The sequence below is a fragment of the Mustela putorius genome, unplaced genomic scaffold, assembly GCF_011764305.1.
Source record: "Mustela putorius furo isolate JIRA1106 unplaced genomic scaffold, ASM1176430v1.1 tig00003846_pilon_pilon_pilon, whole genome shotgun sequence".
In the NCBI taxonomy this organism is placed as follows: domain Eukaryota; kingdom Metazoa; phylum Chordata; class Mammalia; order Carnivora; family Mustelidae; genus Mustela; species Mustela putorius.
In genome coordinates, this window is record NW_025421999.1 from 11567318 (window position 1) to 11587775 (window position 20458).

The 20458-nt window shown below is 39.6% G+C and overlaps 1 protein-coding gene across 1 annotated transcript; it reads right to left on the reverse strand.

The window, feature by feature from the left end:
• Nucleotides 1–257: 257 nt before the first annotated feature.
• LOC101687018 (cytosolic acyl coenzyme A thioester hydrolase-like) lies at nucleotides 258–1549 on the reverse strand. Its single transcript, XM_045063163.1, has one exon. It carries the CDS (start codon nucleotides 1478–1480, stop codon nucleotides 464–466), a length of 1017 nt encoding a protein of 338 aa, XP_044919098.1. The 5' UTR covers nucleotides 1481–1549; the 3' UTR covers nucleotides 258–463.
• Nucleotides 1550–20458: the final 18909 nt, after the last annotated feature.

Here is a 20458-nt window from a genome sequence, read left to right on the forward strand (position 1 = left end):
CTCTTTCACCCTCTTTTTTTTTTTTCTTCCGCTAGTAGATGCAGATAACGCTGTGTTAGGGATGGTGAATCTAGAAGCCATAATGAGCCTCACACCCTGGATCACTAGTTTGAGGAGAATTGTCCCCGTTCTCTTCAGGAGTTAATATGATTGAGGGAGAAACTTTTTTTTTTTTTCCAGCCAAAGAGCAGCTTTATTAGTGATGCTGGGTTCTACACACGCCGTAGTGCGCGTGCGTCTTCCAGAGGGACGCCTCGGGGGTAGGGACAACACGGGAGCGCTTACCGGAGTCATAGAAATAAAGCTTTGGTGTGTAGGTTTTCGGGAGAGGGCACAGGTTAACACTGCAAGACGAACACTTCACACGACACCGGCTCTCAGTGTGGGTTGGGTTTTTGGCCAAGGGGGTGGATTCTACATGACTGGACTCTGGGGCCCCTCCGGGCCCAGCGTGGGGCGGCCCCTAGGGCTGGGGCTCTGGTTGACCCTGCCGTTTTGCCTTCATCTGCAGGTACCGCCCTTTGCCTTCCTCAAAGCGCTTCTTCTCGTCCTCGGTCTCGGGCACGAGCTGGGGCACGGGCAGCGACTTGCCCTCCTGGCTCAGGGACACGTAGGTGAAGAAGGCACTGGCCGCCCGGTAGCGCTTCTGCGAGTTGTCCACCACGGGGTCGGCGTCCACCAGGACCTCGATCTCCATGGACTTGTTGCTTGTGAAGGTCATGCGGCCAGAGATGGTGATGACGCAGCCTTTTCTGATCTTGTCGTGGAAGTTGATGGCGTCCACAGAGGCAGTGACTATGTTGGTCTTGCAATGACGCGCAGCCACGATTCCGGCCACCTCGTCCATGAGCTTCATGGTGACACCTCCGTGCACGAAGCCATGCAGGGTGCAGTCGGAAGGCCCCACCAGGTGAATCAGGCTGGACTGGCTGTAGCTGACCGTGTTGGGCTCTGGGTTCAGGACAGGCTGGACGATGTCCCCGTTCCTCCACTTGGTCTCCATGTGCGCCAGCTTCTGGGCCTCATACCGCTTCCGGCCCTCCTCCTCCTGCTCCTGCCGGGAGTACACGACTGGAGGCACCTCCAGGACCTTGTCCACGTTCTTCAGTGACAGGGGCACATACCACAGGGTAGCCTTATTGGTCAGCTTTTTAGTACCTGTGAGGATGTTTTCTGACATCACGTGGACCTGGACCTCCACGGAGTGCTTGGAGGTGTAGGTGATCTCCGCGCTGACGTGCACCACCTCGCCAATGCACATGGGGGACAGGAAGTCGGTGCGCTCGACACGGGCCAGGGCGGCCACACAGCGCTCCCCGTTCTGGCTGTTGCAGTGCCGGGTGCTGATGATGGCTCCTGCCTCCTCGATCATCTTCAGGATCGTCCCACCGTGGACGTTGCCAGCCACATTGGCATCATCTGGCCGCATGATCCGGCAGATCTGGATGGCGGACGGGGTCTCGGCGGCGGGGCCTGACATGCCGGTGGCGACCGTGAGCGGCTGAAGGAGATCGCAGGTGTCTGGCAGGCCTGGCGCGGAATGAATGAGCCCTGAGGGAGAAACTTTTATCATATATTTTTAAACAGTTATATATTTTGAGGAATATATGTTATAGCAGCTACTTCTATCATAAGTAATGCACTAACTATTCAATATTTAATCTTAATTTTTTTCCCCATGGCAAATGAAGTTTTTTTTGAGCCTCAGAATAAACATGAAAGATAGCCTAGAAAAGGTACTGCTTTAACCAAGCCCAGAAATATGAGAGGAATTTATTGTGTGATAAAGGAAGGGAATGGCTTTCTGATAGATAAGAAGTAAATACACAAAACATGGCAGCAAGTAGAAGCATAGAATATTCAGAGAAAAGAAATTCATTTACTTTTCATGAGAAAAGGAGAAGGGCAAAGGGAAATCAGATGAAGTAGCAGATGGGAACTTCTGGGTTCCCACGACCACACTCATAATATCCCCTTCGAGGACAGAAAGAGCAAATAATTCCTTAGGGAACTTATTGTTAGGATTCATGGCATGTGTACCAGAAAGAAATGCTGAGACTCTGCATAAAATTAACAGAGTTGGGGATTAGTTTATTTCCATAGGCACTAAATTTCAAATTGAACTTGAACTTGGGGGTAGTCAATGGCTTTTGCAGTAGCTTGGAATAAAACTGCCTAGTAAGAATTCTTTATATAAGGTGATAACAAACCAAATGAATCCTTTCTCTTGGGATGGAGGAATAGACAACACAGGGAAAGCAGATCACAGAAGCTATGGTGACAAACAAAACAGTGCAAAACTAGTGTTACAATTTTCTTTTTTTTTTTTTTTTTAAAGATTTTATTTATTTATTTGTAAGAGAGAGAGAGTGAGAGCGAGCACAGGCAGACAGAGTGGAAGGCAGAGTCAGAGGGAGAAGCAGGCTCCCTGCGGAGCAAGGAGCCCAATGTGGGACTCGATCCCAGGACGCTGGGATCATGACCTGAGCCGAAGGCAGCTGCTTAACCAACTGAGCCACCCAGGCGTCCCATGTTACAATTTTCCATCAGGCTTACAGAACAACCCAGTTATGGAAGTATCAGGACCTAAGGCCAATTTATAACAAGAAAGTAAGACCTGAGCCCAGGTTACCTGGTTTTATCTTGATTTCTTATGCTGAAGCTCCGTTATCCGTGGTGACCTGGCACACCACTTTTGCGCCGCCTCAGAAACAAATGCGCTCAACCTTTTACACCACACTAACAAGTTAGTATTTTATCTTACCTAGACAAGCTACTCCTACTATCAGTCAACAGCCATAATATCAGCTCCCAGGAAATAAAACAATTGCATTTTTAGTCCAGGCTTGGTTGACCTCTTGTTACATTAAGTGAAAGAAATAAGTGGGTTAGAGGAAATCAATTGAAACAACTGTTTTATAACACATGAAAGTAATATTTTAAAATAGTCCATCTGTCAACAGGACATTGACACTTAGGAAATTCTGTGGATAAATTTGGCAGGGTTTGAGTCTTCAGTGTTGCAATTACGAAGCTTACTGGCCAGAAAGTGACCATAGAGGCAAAGGGGGATACTATCAAGATATGGCCAATAAACAAGATAAAAATCCAATAGAAGAATTGCACATCACAAGACACAGAGTCATTGATTTATCAATGAAGTATTTTATGTCATTTGGACAATCAAAATTTCTCAACCTGTTTTTCACAAGATGTTATTTGTCCTTTTACAATAAAAGTTTCTGAATTGCAAGATTTTTCAATCTATAATATGCTATAGCAAAACTGCAAATGTCTAAGAAAGGGTTTTAAGCATACAAACTTATTTCACTAACTTGTTTTATGCTCTAACTTTTTTGGTAGAATATTTCAAACACTGTTTGATATGACCAATGTAACTAGTTTCCAGGCACTGTTGTCACCAGAGTTTTTAATTTAGTGTTTCAATTTTTTATAAAAAAATTTAGCCAAAGCAACTGTTTAGTATTATAAGTAGATGAAAAGTTTTACTCAAAAATTTCTGCACCATGGAAATCTCAGTCAGAATGAAAAGAACCATATTTACCAGATGGATCTATAGAATCCTCTACCTGGACAGTGAGTAAATACTTTTTTTGCAACCGTCATGCAGTCTTGCATGTGACTGTGATGCAGTCAAACAAAAAAAGTGACTGTTTCCACCTTTTGGTCATACAGGAATGGCCCTGCTTATTTTAAGAAATAATGTGCATTGGAGTACCTGGATGGCTCAGTGGGTTAAGCCTCTGCCTTCAGCTCGGGTCATGATCTCGGGGTCCTGGGATCGAGCCCCACATCGGGCTCCCTGCTTGGCGAGGCGCCTGCTTCCCCCCACCTTCTCTGCCTTCCTCTCTGCCTACTTATGATCTCTGTCTGTCAAATAAATAAATAAAATCTTTAAAAAGAAAAAAAGAATGTGCATTACACAAAATTGTTTTATGATACATCTACTTGGAAAAATAGAAAATGTTTCACTCCATTTATATCTAAGTAACTAAACTAATTTCCTTTTCACCTTGGTGACAACAACAATAATATTCTTGAAGACTTAGAATATCAATATAGACTACATCTTTCCACTAAACATGGTCATCTTCCTTTAAGGGAAAAAAAAAAACTTCTTTGAAAGATGTGTATGGAACTGGCAGCAATACAACTACTAAATGGAGCAGCCATTTCATCTCTCTGAATTAAGATGTGATCTGTAAATTTTAGATAATGAGAGAATGAAGATTTGGTTCTTGTCATCGTGACATTAACTAATAGACTGATTTGGGTTTTTTTTTTTTAACATCAAATCTCCACCAAGGAAGCTTACTGAGTTAAGATTTTCTTATAATACTGAACATAGGCTAAGAAAAATTTTGATTTACATTTTCTTCAGAATTCTAAGGCAGATGTGTGAATATACCCTAAGAACAGTAATCAATACAAAGAGGATGAAATCTGTGTAGGAGTCAGAAGATGTGTGTCCAAGGTCAGGTTCTGCTACCATTTTGGGACAATGAGCAAAACACTCCAGGCATCATTTCCCCAACCTAAAATCAAAAAGTTAGAACTGATCATTCGAAAGATCCTTCTCGATCCCAAAAGGCATCATTTGAAAATATTTTTTAATCTATCAGACACTTCAGTTGAAATACAAATAAGTAAAATGATAGTGGGTCCTGATGTCTCATGTGTATTCCAATTACAAAGTAATGGAAAGATTTCTAAAGGGCATTTTAGTCAACGTGTTAGTTATTGTGTTGTGCAGCCCATTTCTAAAAGAAGTGCCTGTTAATCTTACGTGGTGGGTCTAAGGGCACCTTTAGAAGCCCGTGGGGAAGGGGCTCTGGAAGGAATGAGTTCTGCAAAGTTCAAAGCTAACATGTTTGCCCCTTTGACAAAGCATTCATGAGCCACAAAGATTTCCATTTTGTTCTCCTTGGGTTTGGCAGTTTTCTGAACTTTGTAGTATGAGTCTGAATCACATACAAATGTGAACTACTATGTGAGCCCAAGTGATACAAGATCTTATATGGAAAGTCAAGATACTCAGAGGCTTGTTTTAAAAGAGAAAGTTTATTTTTACACCTTTGAGGCATTTGTGTGAATACTCATGACACCTAGTGGTCAAAAACTGGGAAATGGACTGTTTAAGGAAGAGGAAGTAGAAATAGCCTGAAGGAGAAAGGCTTATAGATTAAAGGAAACACTGTTTTAGCAAAAACATTTATCCCTAGGGGGACCTAATTCTGAGGGCTCATATTTAAGAAGAAAAACAACGTGAAGAAAACAGAAAACACAAGGTGTGAAATGATTTTTAAAAAGAGAAAGTCTAAAGAATCTGGAAATATATCTATAGAGAATGAAGAACTTCATTCGTGTTCTGCCTATCCAGCATTATGAAAAACAATCATTCAAGAACATGTGCAGCGTGCCTTGGCTCAGTCCAAGCACACATGGTTACACACTGGTCTTTAGGACTGGTGAACCGGCAGGTCAATATCTTTTTAACTTTGTGCCAGCTTCTTATTTTCTGTATATCGATGCAGACATAAAAAAGTATTTCCAACAAAAGTGAACTCCCAATTATTCATGTTAAATCAAGTTTGCAAAACCTCCAAGAAGAGATGTAAAGCTGGAGTTCCTTCCCCAAAAAAGTAGTAGATTATCTCTTTTATTTAAAAAAAAAAAAACAACTGAGAATCAGAAAGATGATAATAACAGAAAAGATACACAGAGACAGAATGGATTTAAAAAAACAATTTCCTGCAAGAGTGCAGGTGGGAATGAACGCAACTGTTTACAGACAGTCCTGATAATAACATTCCTAGACGTGATTGCAAGTGACCACTTCTTTTGGTTTTTCCCTCAACTTTATGGCATTTCTCAATGAGACCCATCCTAGGAATTTTATCATAGAAAGTTTATTAGCTCTACCATCCCTCTCTCCACATAAATTAAATATATTCCATTCTTGAAAACAAGCCATAACTGATTGCTTAGGCCTCTCCTACCAGAAGTATATTCCAGAATATCCCTGCTTTTATCAAAGTTTCTCTTACAAGTTCGTAGGGACGCTGATAGACTGGAGTTATGTTAAGTCCTCCCTTTTTGAAAGCAAAGCTCTAAATATTCTGCATATGTGTGCTTTGCCTAAGAAGGATGTTTCCCTTCAATATGTTAGCCTAGTTAATTTTGGTATTTAAATTAATTTAAGATTTCTTAAGAATTATTTATTATTTTAGATCATGTATATTACTGCTCCCCTTCATTATTATAAATAGCCCAAACTGGGAGTCTCTGGAAACTTTTCCAGACCCAGAATTTTCTGAGAATTTAATCAGCTCAGTGGATACACATTTCTCATTACTCTGAGGTTAAAAGTTTAAATTGCAGTTAGCTGATGTGCAAAAAAATAAAAAGAGAGAGAGAAAGAGAACAAGAAATCAAGTTTCCAGAATCCAAAGGTCTAGTAAACAAGTTTTCCGAAAGGAGAAGCCAGAATACCTTTCATGCATTGAAGTTGCTCTTGAGATCTGCCTTACAGCCCTTCTGGGATTCAAGAGAATGGGACCTAGCAGAGGCTGCCCCATAACCATCTGTGTGTTACTAGACAAGTCACCCAAACATTCTTGGTCTTCCTTTCTTCATCTTCTAAAATGAAGATATTCGGCTAAATGAAATCTAACTAAAGTGCCCTTTGGCTTCAGAATTTGATTTTTTAAGTAGTTTATTGTATCTACTTTTTTCTCATTTTATTATCTCTGCTAATTATGCTCAAGTTCCCAGTTCAATGCTCTTTGAGATTTGAACTCAGAATAGGAACACAGTGATAATATCTGTATTCTCACTGCTATGAGAAAATAGAAAAATGTATCAGAAGATTTTCTTGAAGAAGAAAGAAAAATAAATAGAAACTTACTTTAGGCAATGACATGATATTAGTTTTACGTCATTTATACAATAATTTATGACAGTTTTAAACATTACTGGTTGGAAAGTTAGAAACTGGTAATTTACTATTCAAAAGTGGGAAGGAAGTAGGCTTCAGGATGCACGTTCACAAACTAGAAATTGTTTTTTAAACAATTCTGCACATTTCCAGAGAGATTCAAATATCTGGTTGTAGGTTGATTTCTCTTTAAGGTTCCTTCCAGCCCTGAAAATCTAAGATTCTATATTTATCTCTCCTGGATTTTTCTACCAGATGTCCCTTCCAAGTGCCCCTGGACTTGGAGTCATTTGATTCCATGACTCCTATTTGCTGAAGAAAACCAGAATATGTCACCCCAAAAAAATTTGCCACAGAAATTATTTTGGGCTGAAAACAATTAAGCAGTAATTGCACACAAAGCTGCCCCTTTTCTGCCTAAACACAGGACATAAGTCTCCCTTCCTGGAGATAAACTCTTATCAGCCCAGAGAAGGCACCAGAAGAATCTGCAAACAAACCTTCCTAAACTAAACCCTTATCTTCCTAGTAACTTCTTCACCATTGACTGCCTTAAGCCTGAACCCCTTTGTTTTGTCAATTCTCCACAAATTTATTATTTCTTTATGTAAAAGATATCAAGGCTTCCTGCTCTAGTCACTTCTGGTCCACATTCTCTTGGGTAGGCTCCACATACGTGTAAAAATTCAATAAAACGTACATGCTTTTCGCCTGTTCTTCTGTCTGTCAGGTTCATGTTCCGACCCAGCCAGAAACCCTAAAAGTGGAAAGGAAAACCTCCCTCAACCTCTCCACTGCCAATCCACAAGAACAGGAAAGCCAGTTAGTGGACTAGTAAAGACAGGAAGGGAAGATGCTTTAGAATAAAGATCATTTTCACTGTTTTTACCATTTTCAAATTTACCTGGTAAAGAAATCATGAAATATAGGTAGCTTAGAAAGAATAAGAAATAAGAAAGAGGGGAGAAGACAAACTATTATTACTAGGCAATGCGTGGGGGATGAGGGTGGGTGGGAAATAAGTGTTTTACATTTGTTTTTGGAAAGCTGTTTTTTTGCAACTTAGCCCCTTCGTGTTCTTTCAAGAGACACGTTCACGTGGTGGTCAGGTGCAAATTGCAAGTGGGTAGCAAGGCTCCTGTATTTACAATAGCACTTCTCGGGAAGTGCTCAAGTAAATCCTGTGGCTGAGAGGATCCCTATGCTTGAGAAACGTGGGTTGTTTCAGTTCCTGTGATATTTATTTAACGTATAAAGTGTGAGCGAACACATATGCCCATCCCTCAGGGTTTACCCACTACCCTGAACCAGTAGACATTCCAATGTAAGAATGTTTAAAAAAAAAAAGGAAAAATGATGGTGTCAAATCTGCTAATGTTTCTTTCCCAAATAAGAAGTTTACCATAGTCAGGCTAAAAACTCCACACACTCATCTAACATTTCAAAGCTGTTTCTTCCTTAAGTAATAAACATGTTTTTGTTTTTGTTTTTGTTTTGTAAAGAAAGAGATCACAAGTAGGCAGAGAAGCAGGCAGAGGGGGAGGGGGAAGCCCCCCTCCTGAGCAGAGAGGCGGATGTGGGGCTCCATCCCAGGACCCTGAGATCATGACCTGAGCTGAAGGCAGAGGCTTAACCCACTGATCCACCCAGGCGCCGCAATAAACATCTTTTTAAAGGTAGTGAATAGATTAATTGTGGAGGGAAGGAAAAACAGGATACATAGTGATTGCAGAAGCTTTATCTTTCCCTTTAAACTAAATTCCTACTCTGTTAGCCTGCCTTTATGGATCAGGGGGTAGTTGCAAATGCTTGACTAGCAAAGAATTGTGGAATTTAAGGAAGTCGAAGCTATGCATATTACTTCTTTTATTATACTGTAACCTAGGAATTCTATTCAGAACAACTCTTGTGTTTAGAAAGCATTTTTGTTTCCTTGTCGGGCTACTGTACTATAAACCTACTGAGGGCAGGAGCATTTCTTCTTGGTTTTGCTTTGTTTTTTTTTGTTTGTTTGTTTGTTTTTTTGGTACCCCGCCTCCACCCCCCGAGTCCGGAAAGGAAGAAGGAGAAGAAGAAAGAGAATCTCAAGCAGGTTCCACACCCAGCATGGATGGAGTCCTACATGGGACTCGATCTCATGACTCTGAGATTATGACATGAGCCGAAATTAAGAGTCTGATGCTTAACCAACTGAGCCGCCCAGGAGCCCCAGGAGTATTTCTAACTCAATGTGAATTGCCCCAAATAAATATCAGTCTATAATAATAATTTCCTGCATACTATCCATATATATTCCACCATCACCCCATTTTCCCCCACCATATTCTCAGCCAGCAAGAACTTCCCTGTTTGAGAATATACCAGACCACCTGCCCTTGTCAGTCTCCTGTAACCTCTAAACTCATCATTTGGCTCTACCCTGAGCAAAGTGGGCCTATGACAACGCTTCCGTTGTTACATATTCGCAAAACAACCTTCTGGGAACCTACCTGACATCTATTCCACTTTCTCTGATGGCGCTTTTCTAGAAAGGAGAACAACTGATTTATAGGACCTTCTGCTTATCCCAGAAACAGGGCTTTTATTTATTTATTTTTAAAGATTTTATTTATTTATTTGACAGAGATCACAAGTAGGCAAAGAGACAGGCAGAGAGAGAGGAGGAAGCAGGCTCCCTGCTGAGCAGAGAGCCTAATATGGGCCTCAATCCCAGGACCCTGAGATCATGACCTGAGCCGAAGGCAGAGGCTTAACCCACTGAGCCACCCAGGTGCCCTGAAACAGGGCTTTTAAAACATACTCTTGTCTTACTGGATTTTAGCAGTAGGCATTCTACTCACTGTATGTTAATCTTAGAAAATGCACTGACTCCCAGATGAAATTAAGTACAATGCCATGAATCCCCTCTCCTATTGTGAGTGATAATGATATTTAATTGGTAAATAGTTATTCGTTTTCTTGGGGAGTTATTATAAAGGATCAGGAGCAAACATGTATTTATATCCACCAAAAAATTCTAGCACAGTAATTGGGGGCAGAATAAATTTAAATGTCAGATGGCATAGAAAGCATCCACTGTAATTTGTTCTACCTTATTACCAAGTAAACCCCATCGCTCCTAAGACCTATTAGGACTATTTAGCAGTTAAATCTGTTGATCTGTACTTTAATACTTAGACCCTGGGATCTCTTTAAATTGAATAAAACAACATAGCCCCGCCTGTGGTTATCTACAAGAGCAAAAAACTGAAAACAATCCACATGACTATTAAATGAGTCTTTTTTAAAGTAAATATGTAATTATTAAAGAGAATAAAACAGCTCTATATGTTCTGATAAGAACCTATCTCCAAGACAGTTTGTTAAACTAATAAAGCAAATTACAGAGATACATACATACAAAATTATGCCTGCATTTACAAAGAACCTTTCTAGAAAGATAAACAAGAAACTGTTTACCATGATTGCCTCTGAAAAGGAGACCCGAGTGGCAGGGCACTGGGGTAGTAGGCAGACTTGCTGTTTACTATATAACTCCATAGTATTATATTTTGAATTCTATAATGTGTGCACTGAATTTATTTGCAGATTCAAAATTATTAATTTTTAAAAATTGCATAGGTACTGGAATAAGACAGACTTGGGCTAGTGTCCTGATACAGTTACCAGATAAAATATAGGACACCCTGTTAAATTTGAAATTCAGATAAAGAATGTATAAAATAAACTCTAGGTCCTGATTCCACACTTTTGTTTGTGCCCCTAGAAAGTGAGTTAGGAAGGAGAAGAAGGAAGCAGAAGGAAGGAGAAGGCAGCAAGCAAGGATGAGTGAGACCTTACGCAGAGACTGTCACCCAAGGTGGTCCAGAGGGAAAGCTCAGCCTCAGAGTTGTCCCAATCTGCGGCAAGGGAGCTATGTTTGTGTGCCTCACACCCAGACTGCCGGTACTGGTGCGGAAAGGATGGGAGCATAAATTCTCAGGCACCTTCAGCCCTTTGTAAGTAGAAAGCGCCCAGCAGTGTGCGGACTGCCTGGCCAAGAGGGACCACGTCTGTGGCTCTGGAAGTACACCCAAGCTGGGCGAGCCAAAAGAAGGTATAAAAACATATCCAAGGGAACAAGAGATAGGTCACTGGGAGTAATGGTGAGCAGAGCCACTCCTATTCCTGCCTCTGGTTCCTGAACCTCTACCTTCCTCCTGTTGGGTAGCCAGCAGTATGTAATGGCCGTAGCTCTGTGGGACAAACCACATCCTGAGGGGTCATATATCCCACTCGTAGCTGTGCCTTCAAGAGAATGTCCTGTACTCTATCAGGCTAAAAATCTTCTGAGTGAGGTAGTTCGTGGTAGGACCAGTGAATTCCATGGTCATTACACTTTGTCACACCTCATTTACCAGAAAGTGGGTGCGCTGACCCATGGCGATGTTGTTTCACAGACCAGACACTCTGTGGGCCCTTAGATAGTGGTGTTAGCCGAGACCCTTCAGCAAGAAGGGAAAGCTTCTATCTGGAATGTCTGCCTGGTCGTGATGAATTTAGCCATAGATGCCTCTGAGAAAAAGCTGGAAAGCTCCCTGCTCTACACACTGCTACGCCATAGCAGGGAGTCCTAACTATTCATTGTTGCATTATCAAATCACGGTTTAAACAAGCATTTTTAAAATCTCTCATGGTTTCCATGGGTCAGGAATTCCTCACGGCTCAGCAAGGCTGCTCTGAGTTCTCCAGAAGCAGACCCAGAGGCAAGAATCTTTGTACAAGCAATTTGGGTTTTTGTTTTGTTTTGTTTTTAAAGATCTTATTTATTTATTTGACACAGAGAGTGACTGACTCCTTCTGCTGCAAAGACTCTCTCCTGTTCATCTCCTACCTGGCTCCTTTTCTTCCTTCAGGTTTTAACTTAAATTTCTCCGCCTCAGAGAGGCTATCCCCAGCCTGCCCACTATGGGTTCCCACTGTTATTCTCCATAAAGCATCCTGTTTAGCCCTTCACAGCAATCATGTCAACCTATAATTATTACAGGAGTTCTAGTTTTTTGTCCATCTCTCCCTCCAGACTCTAAACTCCATAAAGTCAAGAACTTTTCACCTTGTATCAGTTTTGTATGCCCAGCCTAGCAGGATGCCTGGTACATCATGGGAGCTCAACACACATTCATCGAATTGAATGAATCAATCAATTAATCCATCTCAAACATGCTGACGTTGGGGTGGGACTCAAAGACCTCATCAGCTAACTAATCAAAGCTAATACAATAAGGAAGACTTGACTTATATATGATATTTATAAGTTTGTCCTTGGTATAGAGTATTTCTCCTAGATCAAGAAAGAATGACTGTGTATATAGAATTTAAGTATAATGAAATAAGAGACATGATAGAGATAATGTGATTCTCTACTTGGTAAATACGCTGATGACACTTTTACAAAATCATGTCTTGGATTTATTGCCTTTGTTAACATTGTTTTGCCTCATTCTTGTCTGGTGTCTTATTTCTTATTTTAATGTGTCTTTGTGCCCCTGATTTGTGGAATTGAAATAGCACTATTTCCCCATCAGCTGCCCAAACATACAGAATCAACGCTGATTTAAATGTTCTGGGATCCTAAAATTACTGTCTATTTCCAAAATAAAGAATTTAAGTTCCTTCTAAAGAATTTAAGTACCTTCCACAGACATGTTAGTCATTTCAACATGAAATCAAAGTTTTGAGATTATCTCATCTATGTTATGATGGTTTCTCCAAGGTTTCTGGGTGTGGTAAGCATTTTGTAGAATGATGATGCATTATACAGGTCAACCTCCAGAACTGGCAGTTTTCCAGAGTTTGCCTGTTCCAGATAGGGTGGCATAGTTCTTTCCCTTGTTTCTGCCCTGCATGGCTAAGGAAGGAAGCTGAATTTAGTGGTCAGTGCAATAGACTGAGTCAGCAAGCTTAGTTTCTATATTTGGTCTTGTGATTTACAGAAAGCTTTTGTCAAACCAATTCTGCCTAAATCAGGGAAGAAGTCTTTGTTCTCTTACATGTAACTTCTCCAAACTTCTGTATGAACACTATCATCATTGCTACTATTTTGAAATTCTGAAACATATCACTGGGATTTTCTCCCTAGTATGTCTCTTAGGAAAGTAATAAACCAATGAAGAGGCCAAGCAAGAAACAAACTACACCAAACACCAGGACATCAGTGGCATAACCACACAGATTTCACATGACCCAGCGCGGCCATCCACTCAGACATGAATGAGAAGACAGGTCGTTGGAGTTGTGCTCAAGTAAATACCACAGCCTTGCTTAAAGCCCATCAGATGAGAAAGAATAAAATTGTCCCATCATAAATAAAACACTTGTCCACGAGGGTTGACTTTGGACTAAAGATTTTTCTACCTTCAGTTATTAAATTGTATAAGGGAAACGTGTTCCTTGTTAAAGTAGTTTAAGTGCCTCCAGGAGGAAAACTATTTTGCCAGGTAGAAGTCTCCTTAATCAGGTACATTCTACAACTTTTTGAGGTCAGCTGTGTTGCAACCTGGCAATACTTGGCCTATGTTATGAAGAAAGCTGAGTAAGTGCTCTGGGGACCTAGCTGAAGGGTAAATACTTTTTAAATATTTTTAAAAGATTTTATTACATTAATGTATAAAAATACTTATTGAACCAGTTAATAACTGAAAATTTTCCAAAAGCTTTAACAGTTATCAATAAGCAATTAATAAAATAAATAATAGAGTTGAGGTAAAGTTAAATACTATGAAGTGAAAAAAACGTGGGATACGCTGGTAAAAGACAGCGGTCCAGGAATGACTCTAAACTGCCCTCCACCCAGGGCACAACAAATAGAGCCACATATGCAGCAATTCTCTCTGAAACAAAACAACCAACCTTGAAAAACAGCTGAACAGATTCTCTTACAGCAAAAGATTAAAAAGGCCACATCAATACTAACAGGGGAAGCAAAGACATGTTTCTCTAAAACCCCACCTCCAGCGCAGCAATCCACAGTCGGGAGAAGCCAGGAGGAACGTCACAAATACTGAGCTTCACCCTGAGGGTACATGCCCACATCTGGCACCCCAACTCTTCAGCCTTGCACCAGACAGATGAGCCCTCAAAATCTCTGGTTTTGAAAACCAGTGTGGCTTGCATTCCAGGAGAAACATAGGATGGTAGGGAACAGAGCGTCCACTCTTAGAGTCCACTCACAAGCAGACTCAGTTGCTCGGGAAGCAGCGCAAAAGCCGCAGATTGAAAAGCACCTAGATCATATATATGTAAGGGAAATTCACTTACTAACCTTAAGTAATCTGGGGGTTGCAGAAGCTTGTTGGGACTCTCTCGGACTGGAGGCACAGGCAGGCACTGTTTTTGCATTTTCTCTCCCGTGCAGCAACGGCAAAGGCAGGCCCCATCTTTGCATTCTCCCTCTGCCTTGCGGGTGCAGGCGTGGCCGGCGCCATTTTTGAATTCTCGCTTAGGGTCAGCAGGTGGGCACTCCAACCTCTACGCCACTTCCGCATTTTTATATACTAACAGTGAACTCTCAGAAAGAGAATTTAAGAAAACAACCCCAATTACAATTGTATCAAACAGCATAAGATATCTAGGAATAAATTTAAGCAAGGAGGTGAAAGACCTGTACTCTGAAAAGTATAAGACATTGATGAAAGAAATTGCAAAGATATTTTGTACTCGTGGACTGGAAGACTTAGTATCATTAAGATGCCCATCTTACCCAATGCAATTGGTAGGTTTAATACAAACCCTATCAAGACTCCAAAGGTATTTTTCACAGAAATAGAACAAACAGCTCTAAAATTTGTATGGAACCACAGAAGATCCTGAGTAGTCTCTCAGGATCCTGAGAAAGAAGAACAAGCTGGAGACATCACACTCCCAGATTTCAAACTATATGACGAAACTATAGGAATCCAAAGAGTGCGGTACTTGCATAAAAAAACACTCATAGATCAGCAGAACAGAATAGAGTCCACAAATGAACTACTGCATATATAATCAATTGATTTACAACAAAAGAGGCAAGAATATACAGTGGAGAAAGCACAGTCTTTGCAATGAATGGTGGTGGGAAAACTGAAGAGCCACATGCAAAAGAATGAAACTGTACCATCATCTTCTACCAGACACAAAAATCAACTCAAAATGGTTTAGACTTACTGTAAGAACAGAAACCATAAGACTCCTAAAAGAAATCACTGAGGGTAATTTCCTTAACATTGCTCTTGCTTATATTTTTTCAGCTCTACTCCAGAGGCAATGGTGACAAAAGCAAAAATATACAGGTGGAACTACATCAAACTTAAAAGCTTCTGCATGGTAAAGGAAACACTTAACAACATGAAAATGCTACCTACTGAATGGGAGAACATATTTGCTAGTCATATATTTGAGAAGTGGTTAATATCCAAAGTATATAAAGAATTCATTCAACTCAATAACTAAAAAAATACATAATCCAATTTAAGATAGACAAAGGACCTGAATACAGATTTTTTCCAAGGAAGACATTCACATGGCTAAATAGGCACATGAAAAGATGCTCAACATTACTCATTATCAGGGGGATGCAAATCAAAACCGCAATGACATATAATTTCATATCTGTCAGAATGGCTATTACCAAAAATATAAAAAATAACAAATGCTGGCATGGATTGTAATTATAGGGAACCCTTATACCCTGTTGATAGAAATGTAAATTGGAGTAACCACTATGGAAACTATGGTGAAACCACTATGGAGATTATTCCTCAAAAATGAAAAATAGAACCGTCATATGATCTAGCAATTCCACTTCGGGGTAGTTCTCTGAAGAAAACAAGAACATTAATTCAAAAAGACTTATGCATCTCCATGTTCACTGAAGCATTATTTACAATGGCCAATACAGGGAAACAACCTACATGTTTATCAATGGATGAATGGATATAAAAGATGTGATATACCTATAAAGTAGAATACTATTCAGCCATAAAAAGAATAAAATCTTGATATTTGTAACAACATGGATGGACCTGGAGGGCATTATGCTAAATGAAACAAATAAAACAGGAAAGACAAATATTGTATGATTTCACTTATATATGGAATTTTAAAAAAATGACAACAAATGAAAAAACAAAACTCAAAGATACGGAGAATAGAATGGTGGTTGCTAGTGGGGAGAGATGTTGGGGAGTAGGTGAAATGGATGAAGGGGATCAAGAAGTACTAACTTCCAGTCATAAAACAAGTAAGTCATGAGGATGTAATGTACAGCATGATGACTACAGTCAATAACATTGTATTATATATTTAAAAGTTGTTAAGAGATCTTGAAAGTTCTCATCATTGTGACCTTGTATGAGGACAGATGGTAACTAGGCTTATTGTGGTGATCACTTCCTGATGCATACAAATATCAAATCATTACACTGTACAACTGAAACTAATGTATGTCAATTATAATCACTTAAATAAATATTTGAGTTAAAAAACAAGTATTGCCAATAGAATATTGGTTTGTATGATCCCATATATAAAATGTCTGGGGTCGATATGCACATAAATGTATAAAGAATTACTTGAATATCCATAAGCAGATATGAACATTGATAGTCTATGGAAGTGAGACTTCCAGGGCTCTTTATTTTCTTCTTTGTACTCTTCTGTAGTATTCTCTGTAATATTTTCTAGTAAACTATTTAACATTAAAAATATGAATAAAGCTATTTTATTAAAATGCTTTCACATTTTTCTTATAACAGATAAGCAAGTAAATAAGTAAACATCACCCAATCCCAAGAGATTACCACTGTTGTAATTTTTCTATACTTTTCTACATATATGCATGTATTATTACACAAATATGATATGTACATAATATAGTCAGAATTTTTTTCACTTTACAGTGTATTATGAGACTTTTTTCCAAGATCTTCGTAGTCTTTTTTTAAGGCCTCTTACTACTTTTCATATGCTCATACCATTATTATTTAAGCAATCACCCATTTCTAGAAAGTTCTGTGCTTTTTAGTCCTCTGCTAGAGTAAACAGCACTCTGATGAACACCCTCATATCTAAATCTTCAAGTATTAGGAACTCTTTTTCTAATTCAGTAGAAGATGAAGGTAGCTCATCTACCATCAGACAAAGACTGATTATTTCCTTTATTGCCAAAAGTACAGTTCAGCCTCTCAGCCAGTGCTGGATCCACAAATAAATGATCCATGGAAAAACTAGCCTTGTGAGTCGAACTTGTGTGTCTTGATTCCCAGATCTATGCCAAATAATTCCTCACTGTTTTATTATTTCTTTGTCACTGTATAGAAATTTTTAAAAATATCTTGCCCAGTATTTTCAGTTGTTTCTCATGGGAGAGTTATTGCTAAATATCAGGTTTTCCATTACTGGAAGTGAAACTAGGTTGGTTTTGTTTTTGTTTTTGTTTTTAGGTCTTCTGTTGTTTTCTATTCAAGACCCTCAGTGGTTTCTCGTGACCCTCAGATAATGCAGATCCCTCACCAGCAGCTACCAGATCCCACATGCTCAGCCTCCCACCTAAATATTAGATTACATTTTATCCATCACTGCTTCTCTTTCAATAAACTTTTGTCACTCTCCCACTTGGTTAGTCCCCACTCAGGGCTATTGTAAATGCTAATATCTCTGCCTAGAATGCTATGTACCCAGAGACTTACTTGCTTACTTTCTGCTCCTTATTCATGTCTCAGTTCAAACATTACCTTCCCTGACCATCCCAAATAAAGTAGCTTCAACCCTACTCAGTGCTTACTGTTTTCATATTTTTCTTGCTGCATTTATCACTGTCATTTGTTATAATTGTCTGTGTTCTATCTTCTTACACTAGAATGTCAGTTCCATGAAGAAGGACTCTGACCCTATCTTCTTCACCATATCATGTGGCACCAACACCATAGTAAAGACTCTTCAAAATATTATTATTCTTTTCTCAGACATTTTCAAAGTATACAGAGTGGAAGAAGGAGGTATGGGAGGAGGAGATGGGCTTGATCCCAAGTAAATATTCACATATGATCTGGTGACTGGTCCTGACAGACCAGTTGTCATAAGACTCAAGTTACTTTCCAGTGGCTGTGGGACTAGTGAGGAGTCATACCACCCTGTCTTTCACAATATTTCAAAACATGTGCCACCCAGCTTTTTAAACCTGTCTATCCGTTTCATCATTTCTTCCTACAAACCCACAGGGCACGTGACCCACCAAACGGCAGTGAATTCTAAGAGGGTAACACTAAGAAAGGAGAATAGTGAGTACATGAAACCCAGAGAAAAGCACTGTCATTCCCATAAACTTGAAAGTGAATTTAAAATATAACAAACAGGGGCACCTGGGTGGCTCAGTGGGTTAAGGCCTCTGCCTTCAGCTCAAGTCATGATCTCAGGGTCCTGGGATTGAGGCCCCCATCAGGCTCTCTGCTCAGTGGGGAGCCTGCTTCCTCCTCTCTCTCTGCCTGCCTTTCTGCATACTTGTGATCTCTGTCTGACAAATAAATAAATAAAATCTTTAAAGAATAAAATAAAATAAAATACAACAAACACTAATAATCATTGATCAATAAGCAGCAGGAATTGAGTGGTAACATAAGTTGCATAGGCAGCATTAAAATCTAGACACTAAACACATGGTTCCCAACCTTTTTTTGATTATAGCACAAACACCAGATTTTGAGAAAACAGCTGAGATTAAGACTCAAGAAACCACAGAATAAGTTAATAAATGCGACATAATTAGGCTTGCATATAACAAAGCCTCACATTGCCTACAAAGATCACACGGTCGTGATTCACATAACCATTCATCCTTAGGCACTCAAATTCTGTTTGAAGGAAAAGTATGAACTTGTAGGCCTTCTAGCACTCAAGGACATAATCCAAAAGCAAAGTTATCTCTTGCCTGTATACTTTTCTTTGATGAGGGTTTGATTTATGTGAAACCACTTTATTTGTAGTAAATTGTATCTAATTTGTACTGTGTTCCACAAACAACTCAGGTGAAGCTCTCTGATAGACATTGCCTACTACTGGCAGTACTCAGCTGTAGTAAAATAAATCTTCAATGTTGACCAAAATTGGGCAGCCTATTTCCTGGTAGAGCAGAATGTCATGACACACCAGTTCAGGAAAATGAGGACATGAATTCCTTTTCCTCTACTTCACTCATATTCTATAGTCTTTAAGCACATTACTTCTAGGGTAAGTAAAAGACCTGATGAAATTTGAATGATGTGAATGAAGGGTAAGAAATACAGTTTTCAAAAATAAATTAAAGCAAAATCATAAAGGGTCTTAAGTAATATTAAAATATGTAACCAGGTACAAAGAAGTCATTAATTAAAGAATTTGGGACGCCTGGGTAGTTTAATGAGGTAAGCGTCTTCAGCTCAGGTCATGATCCCAGGGTCCTAAGCCTCAGGCTCCTTGCTCAGCAGGGAGCCTGCTTCTCCCTCTGGCTGCCACTCCCCCAGCTTGTGCTCTGTCTCTCTCTCTCTCTCTGACAAATAAATAAAGTCTTTTTGAAAAAATAGTTTAATCATTCAACAAATATTTATTGAGTACCTTCTGTGTGCCAAGTTGCTTCCTAATTGAGTATTAAAGAGAACACTGTAAAAACAAAGTCCCTTCTTCATGGAGCTTACTTTCCAGTGGGAGAGACAGGTAATAATTCCGCCCCATTTTTTTAAGTAAGTATATTGTTAGTCAGCACTGGTGGTAAGGGCAAAGACAGTGTGAAGGAATAGAGAGTCCGGGGGAGGGGTGACAGCTCTTACATACAGTGTGATCTGGGAATGACTCATTGCTAGGATGACATTTGAGAAGAAACCTGAAGGGAGTGAGAAAGCTGAGAGGCCTGGGCTGCAGATTCCTCACGAAATATGGTTATAGGCAGAGGCAACAAGTGCAAACATCCTGAGGCAGCAATCTTGTGTCAACAAGAGTCAGTGGTTAAAGGGAAAGGTTGGGAGAGGAGAGTGGTAGAAAAAGAAATCAGGAGGGAATGTTGGGAAGTTTGGAGACACAGACAAGACTGGATAGGATCACTGTAAAGACTTTAGCTTCTTAACAGAGTAGTATATATTTTAAAACTGTTTTTTTTTAAATGATAGTCTAGGAGAATAAAAATGCCTACAGGAGAGCAGAGGAGAGATGGTGGTATTTGAATCAGGGTGGTATTTACCGAAGAAGTGAAAAGTAACTGAGTTCTAAATATATTCTGAAGGTAAAACTGAAATAATTTGCTAAAGGATTACATATGGTATCAAAGAGAGGAATTAAAGATCATTCTCAGTCTTTTAAGGTTGGAATTGGAAAACACCATTCCCAGGTATTAAAATGGAGAATACTGTTAAGAGGAGTAGGTTTGGGATCAAAAGTAAGAAACTTGATTTTGGAAAACAGAAGTTTAGCATCATGGGTAACTTAAATTTACATTTTAATTGATTAAATTTTAAAATA

Excerpts from the sequence above, each read along its gene's own strand:
- LOC101687018 (XM_045063163.1), bottom strand. The coding sequence starts at position 1,480 with ATGTCAGGCCCCGCCGCCGAGACCCCGTCCGCCATCCAGATCTGCCGG.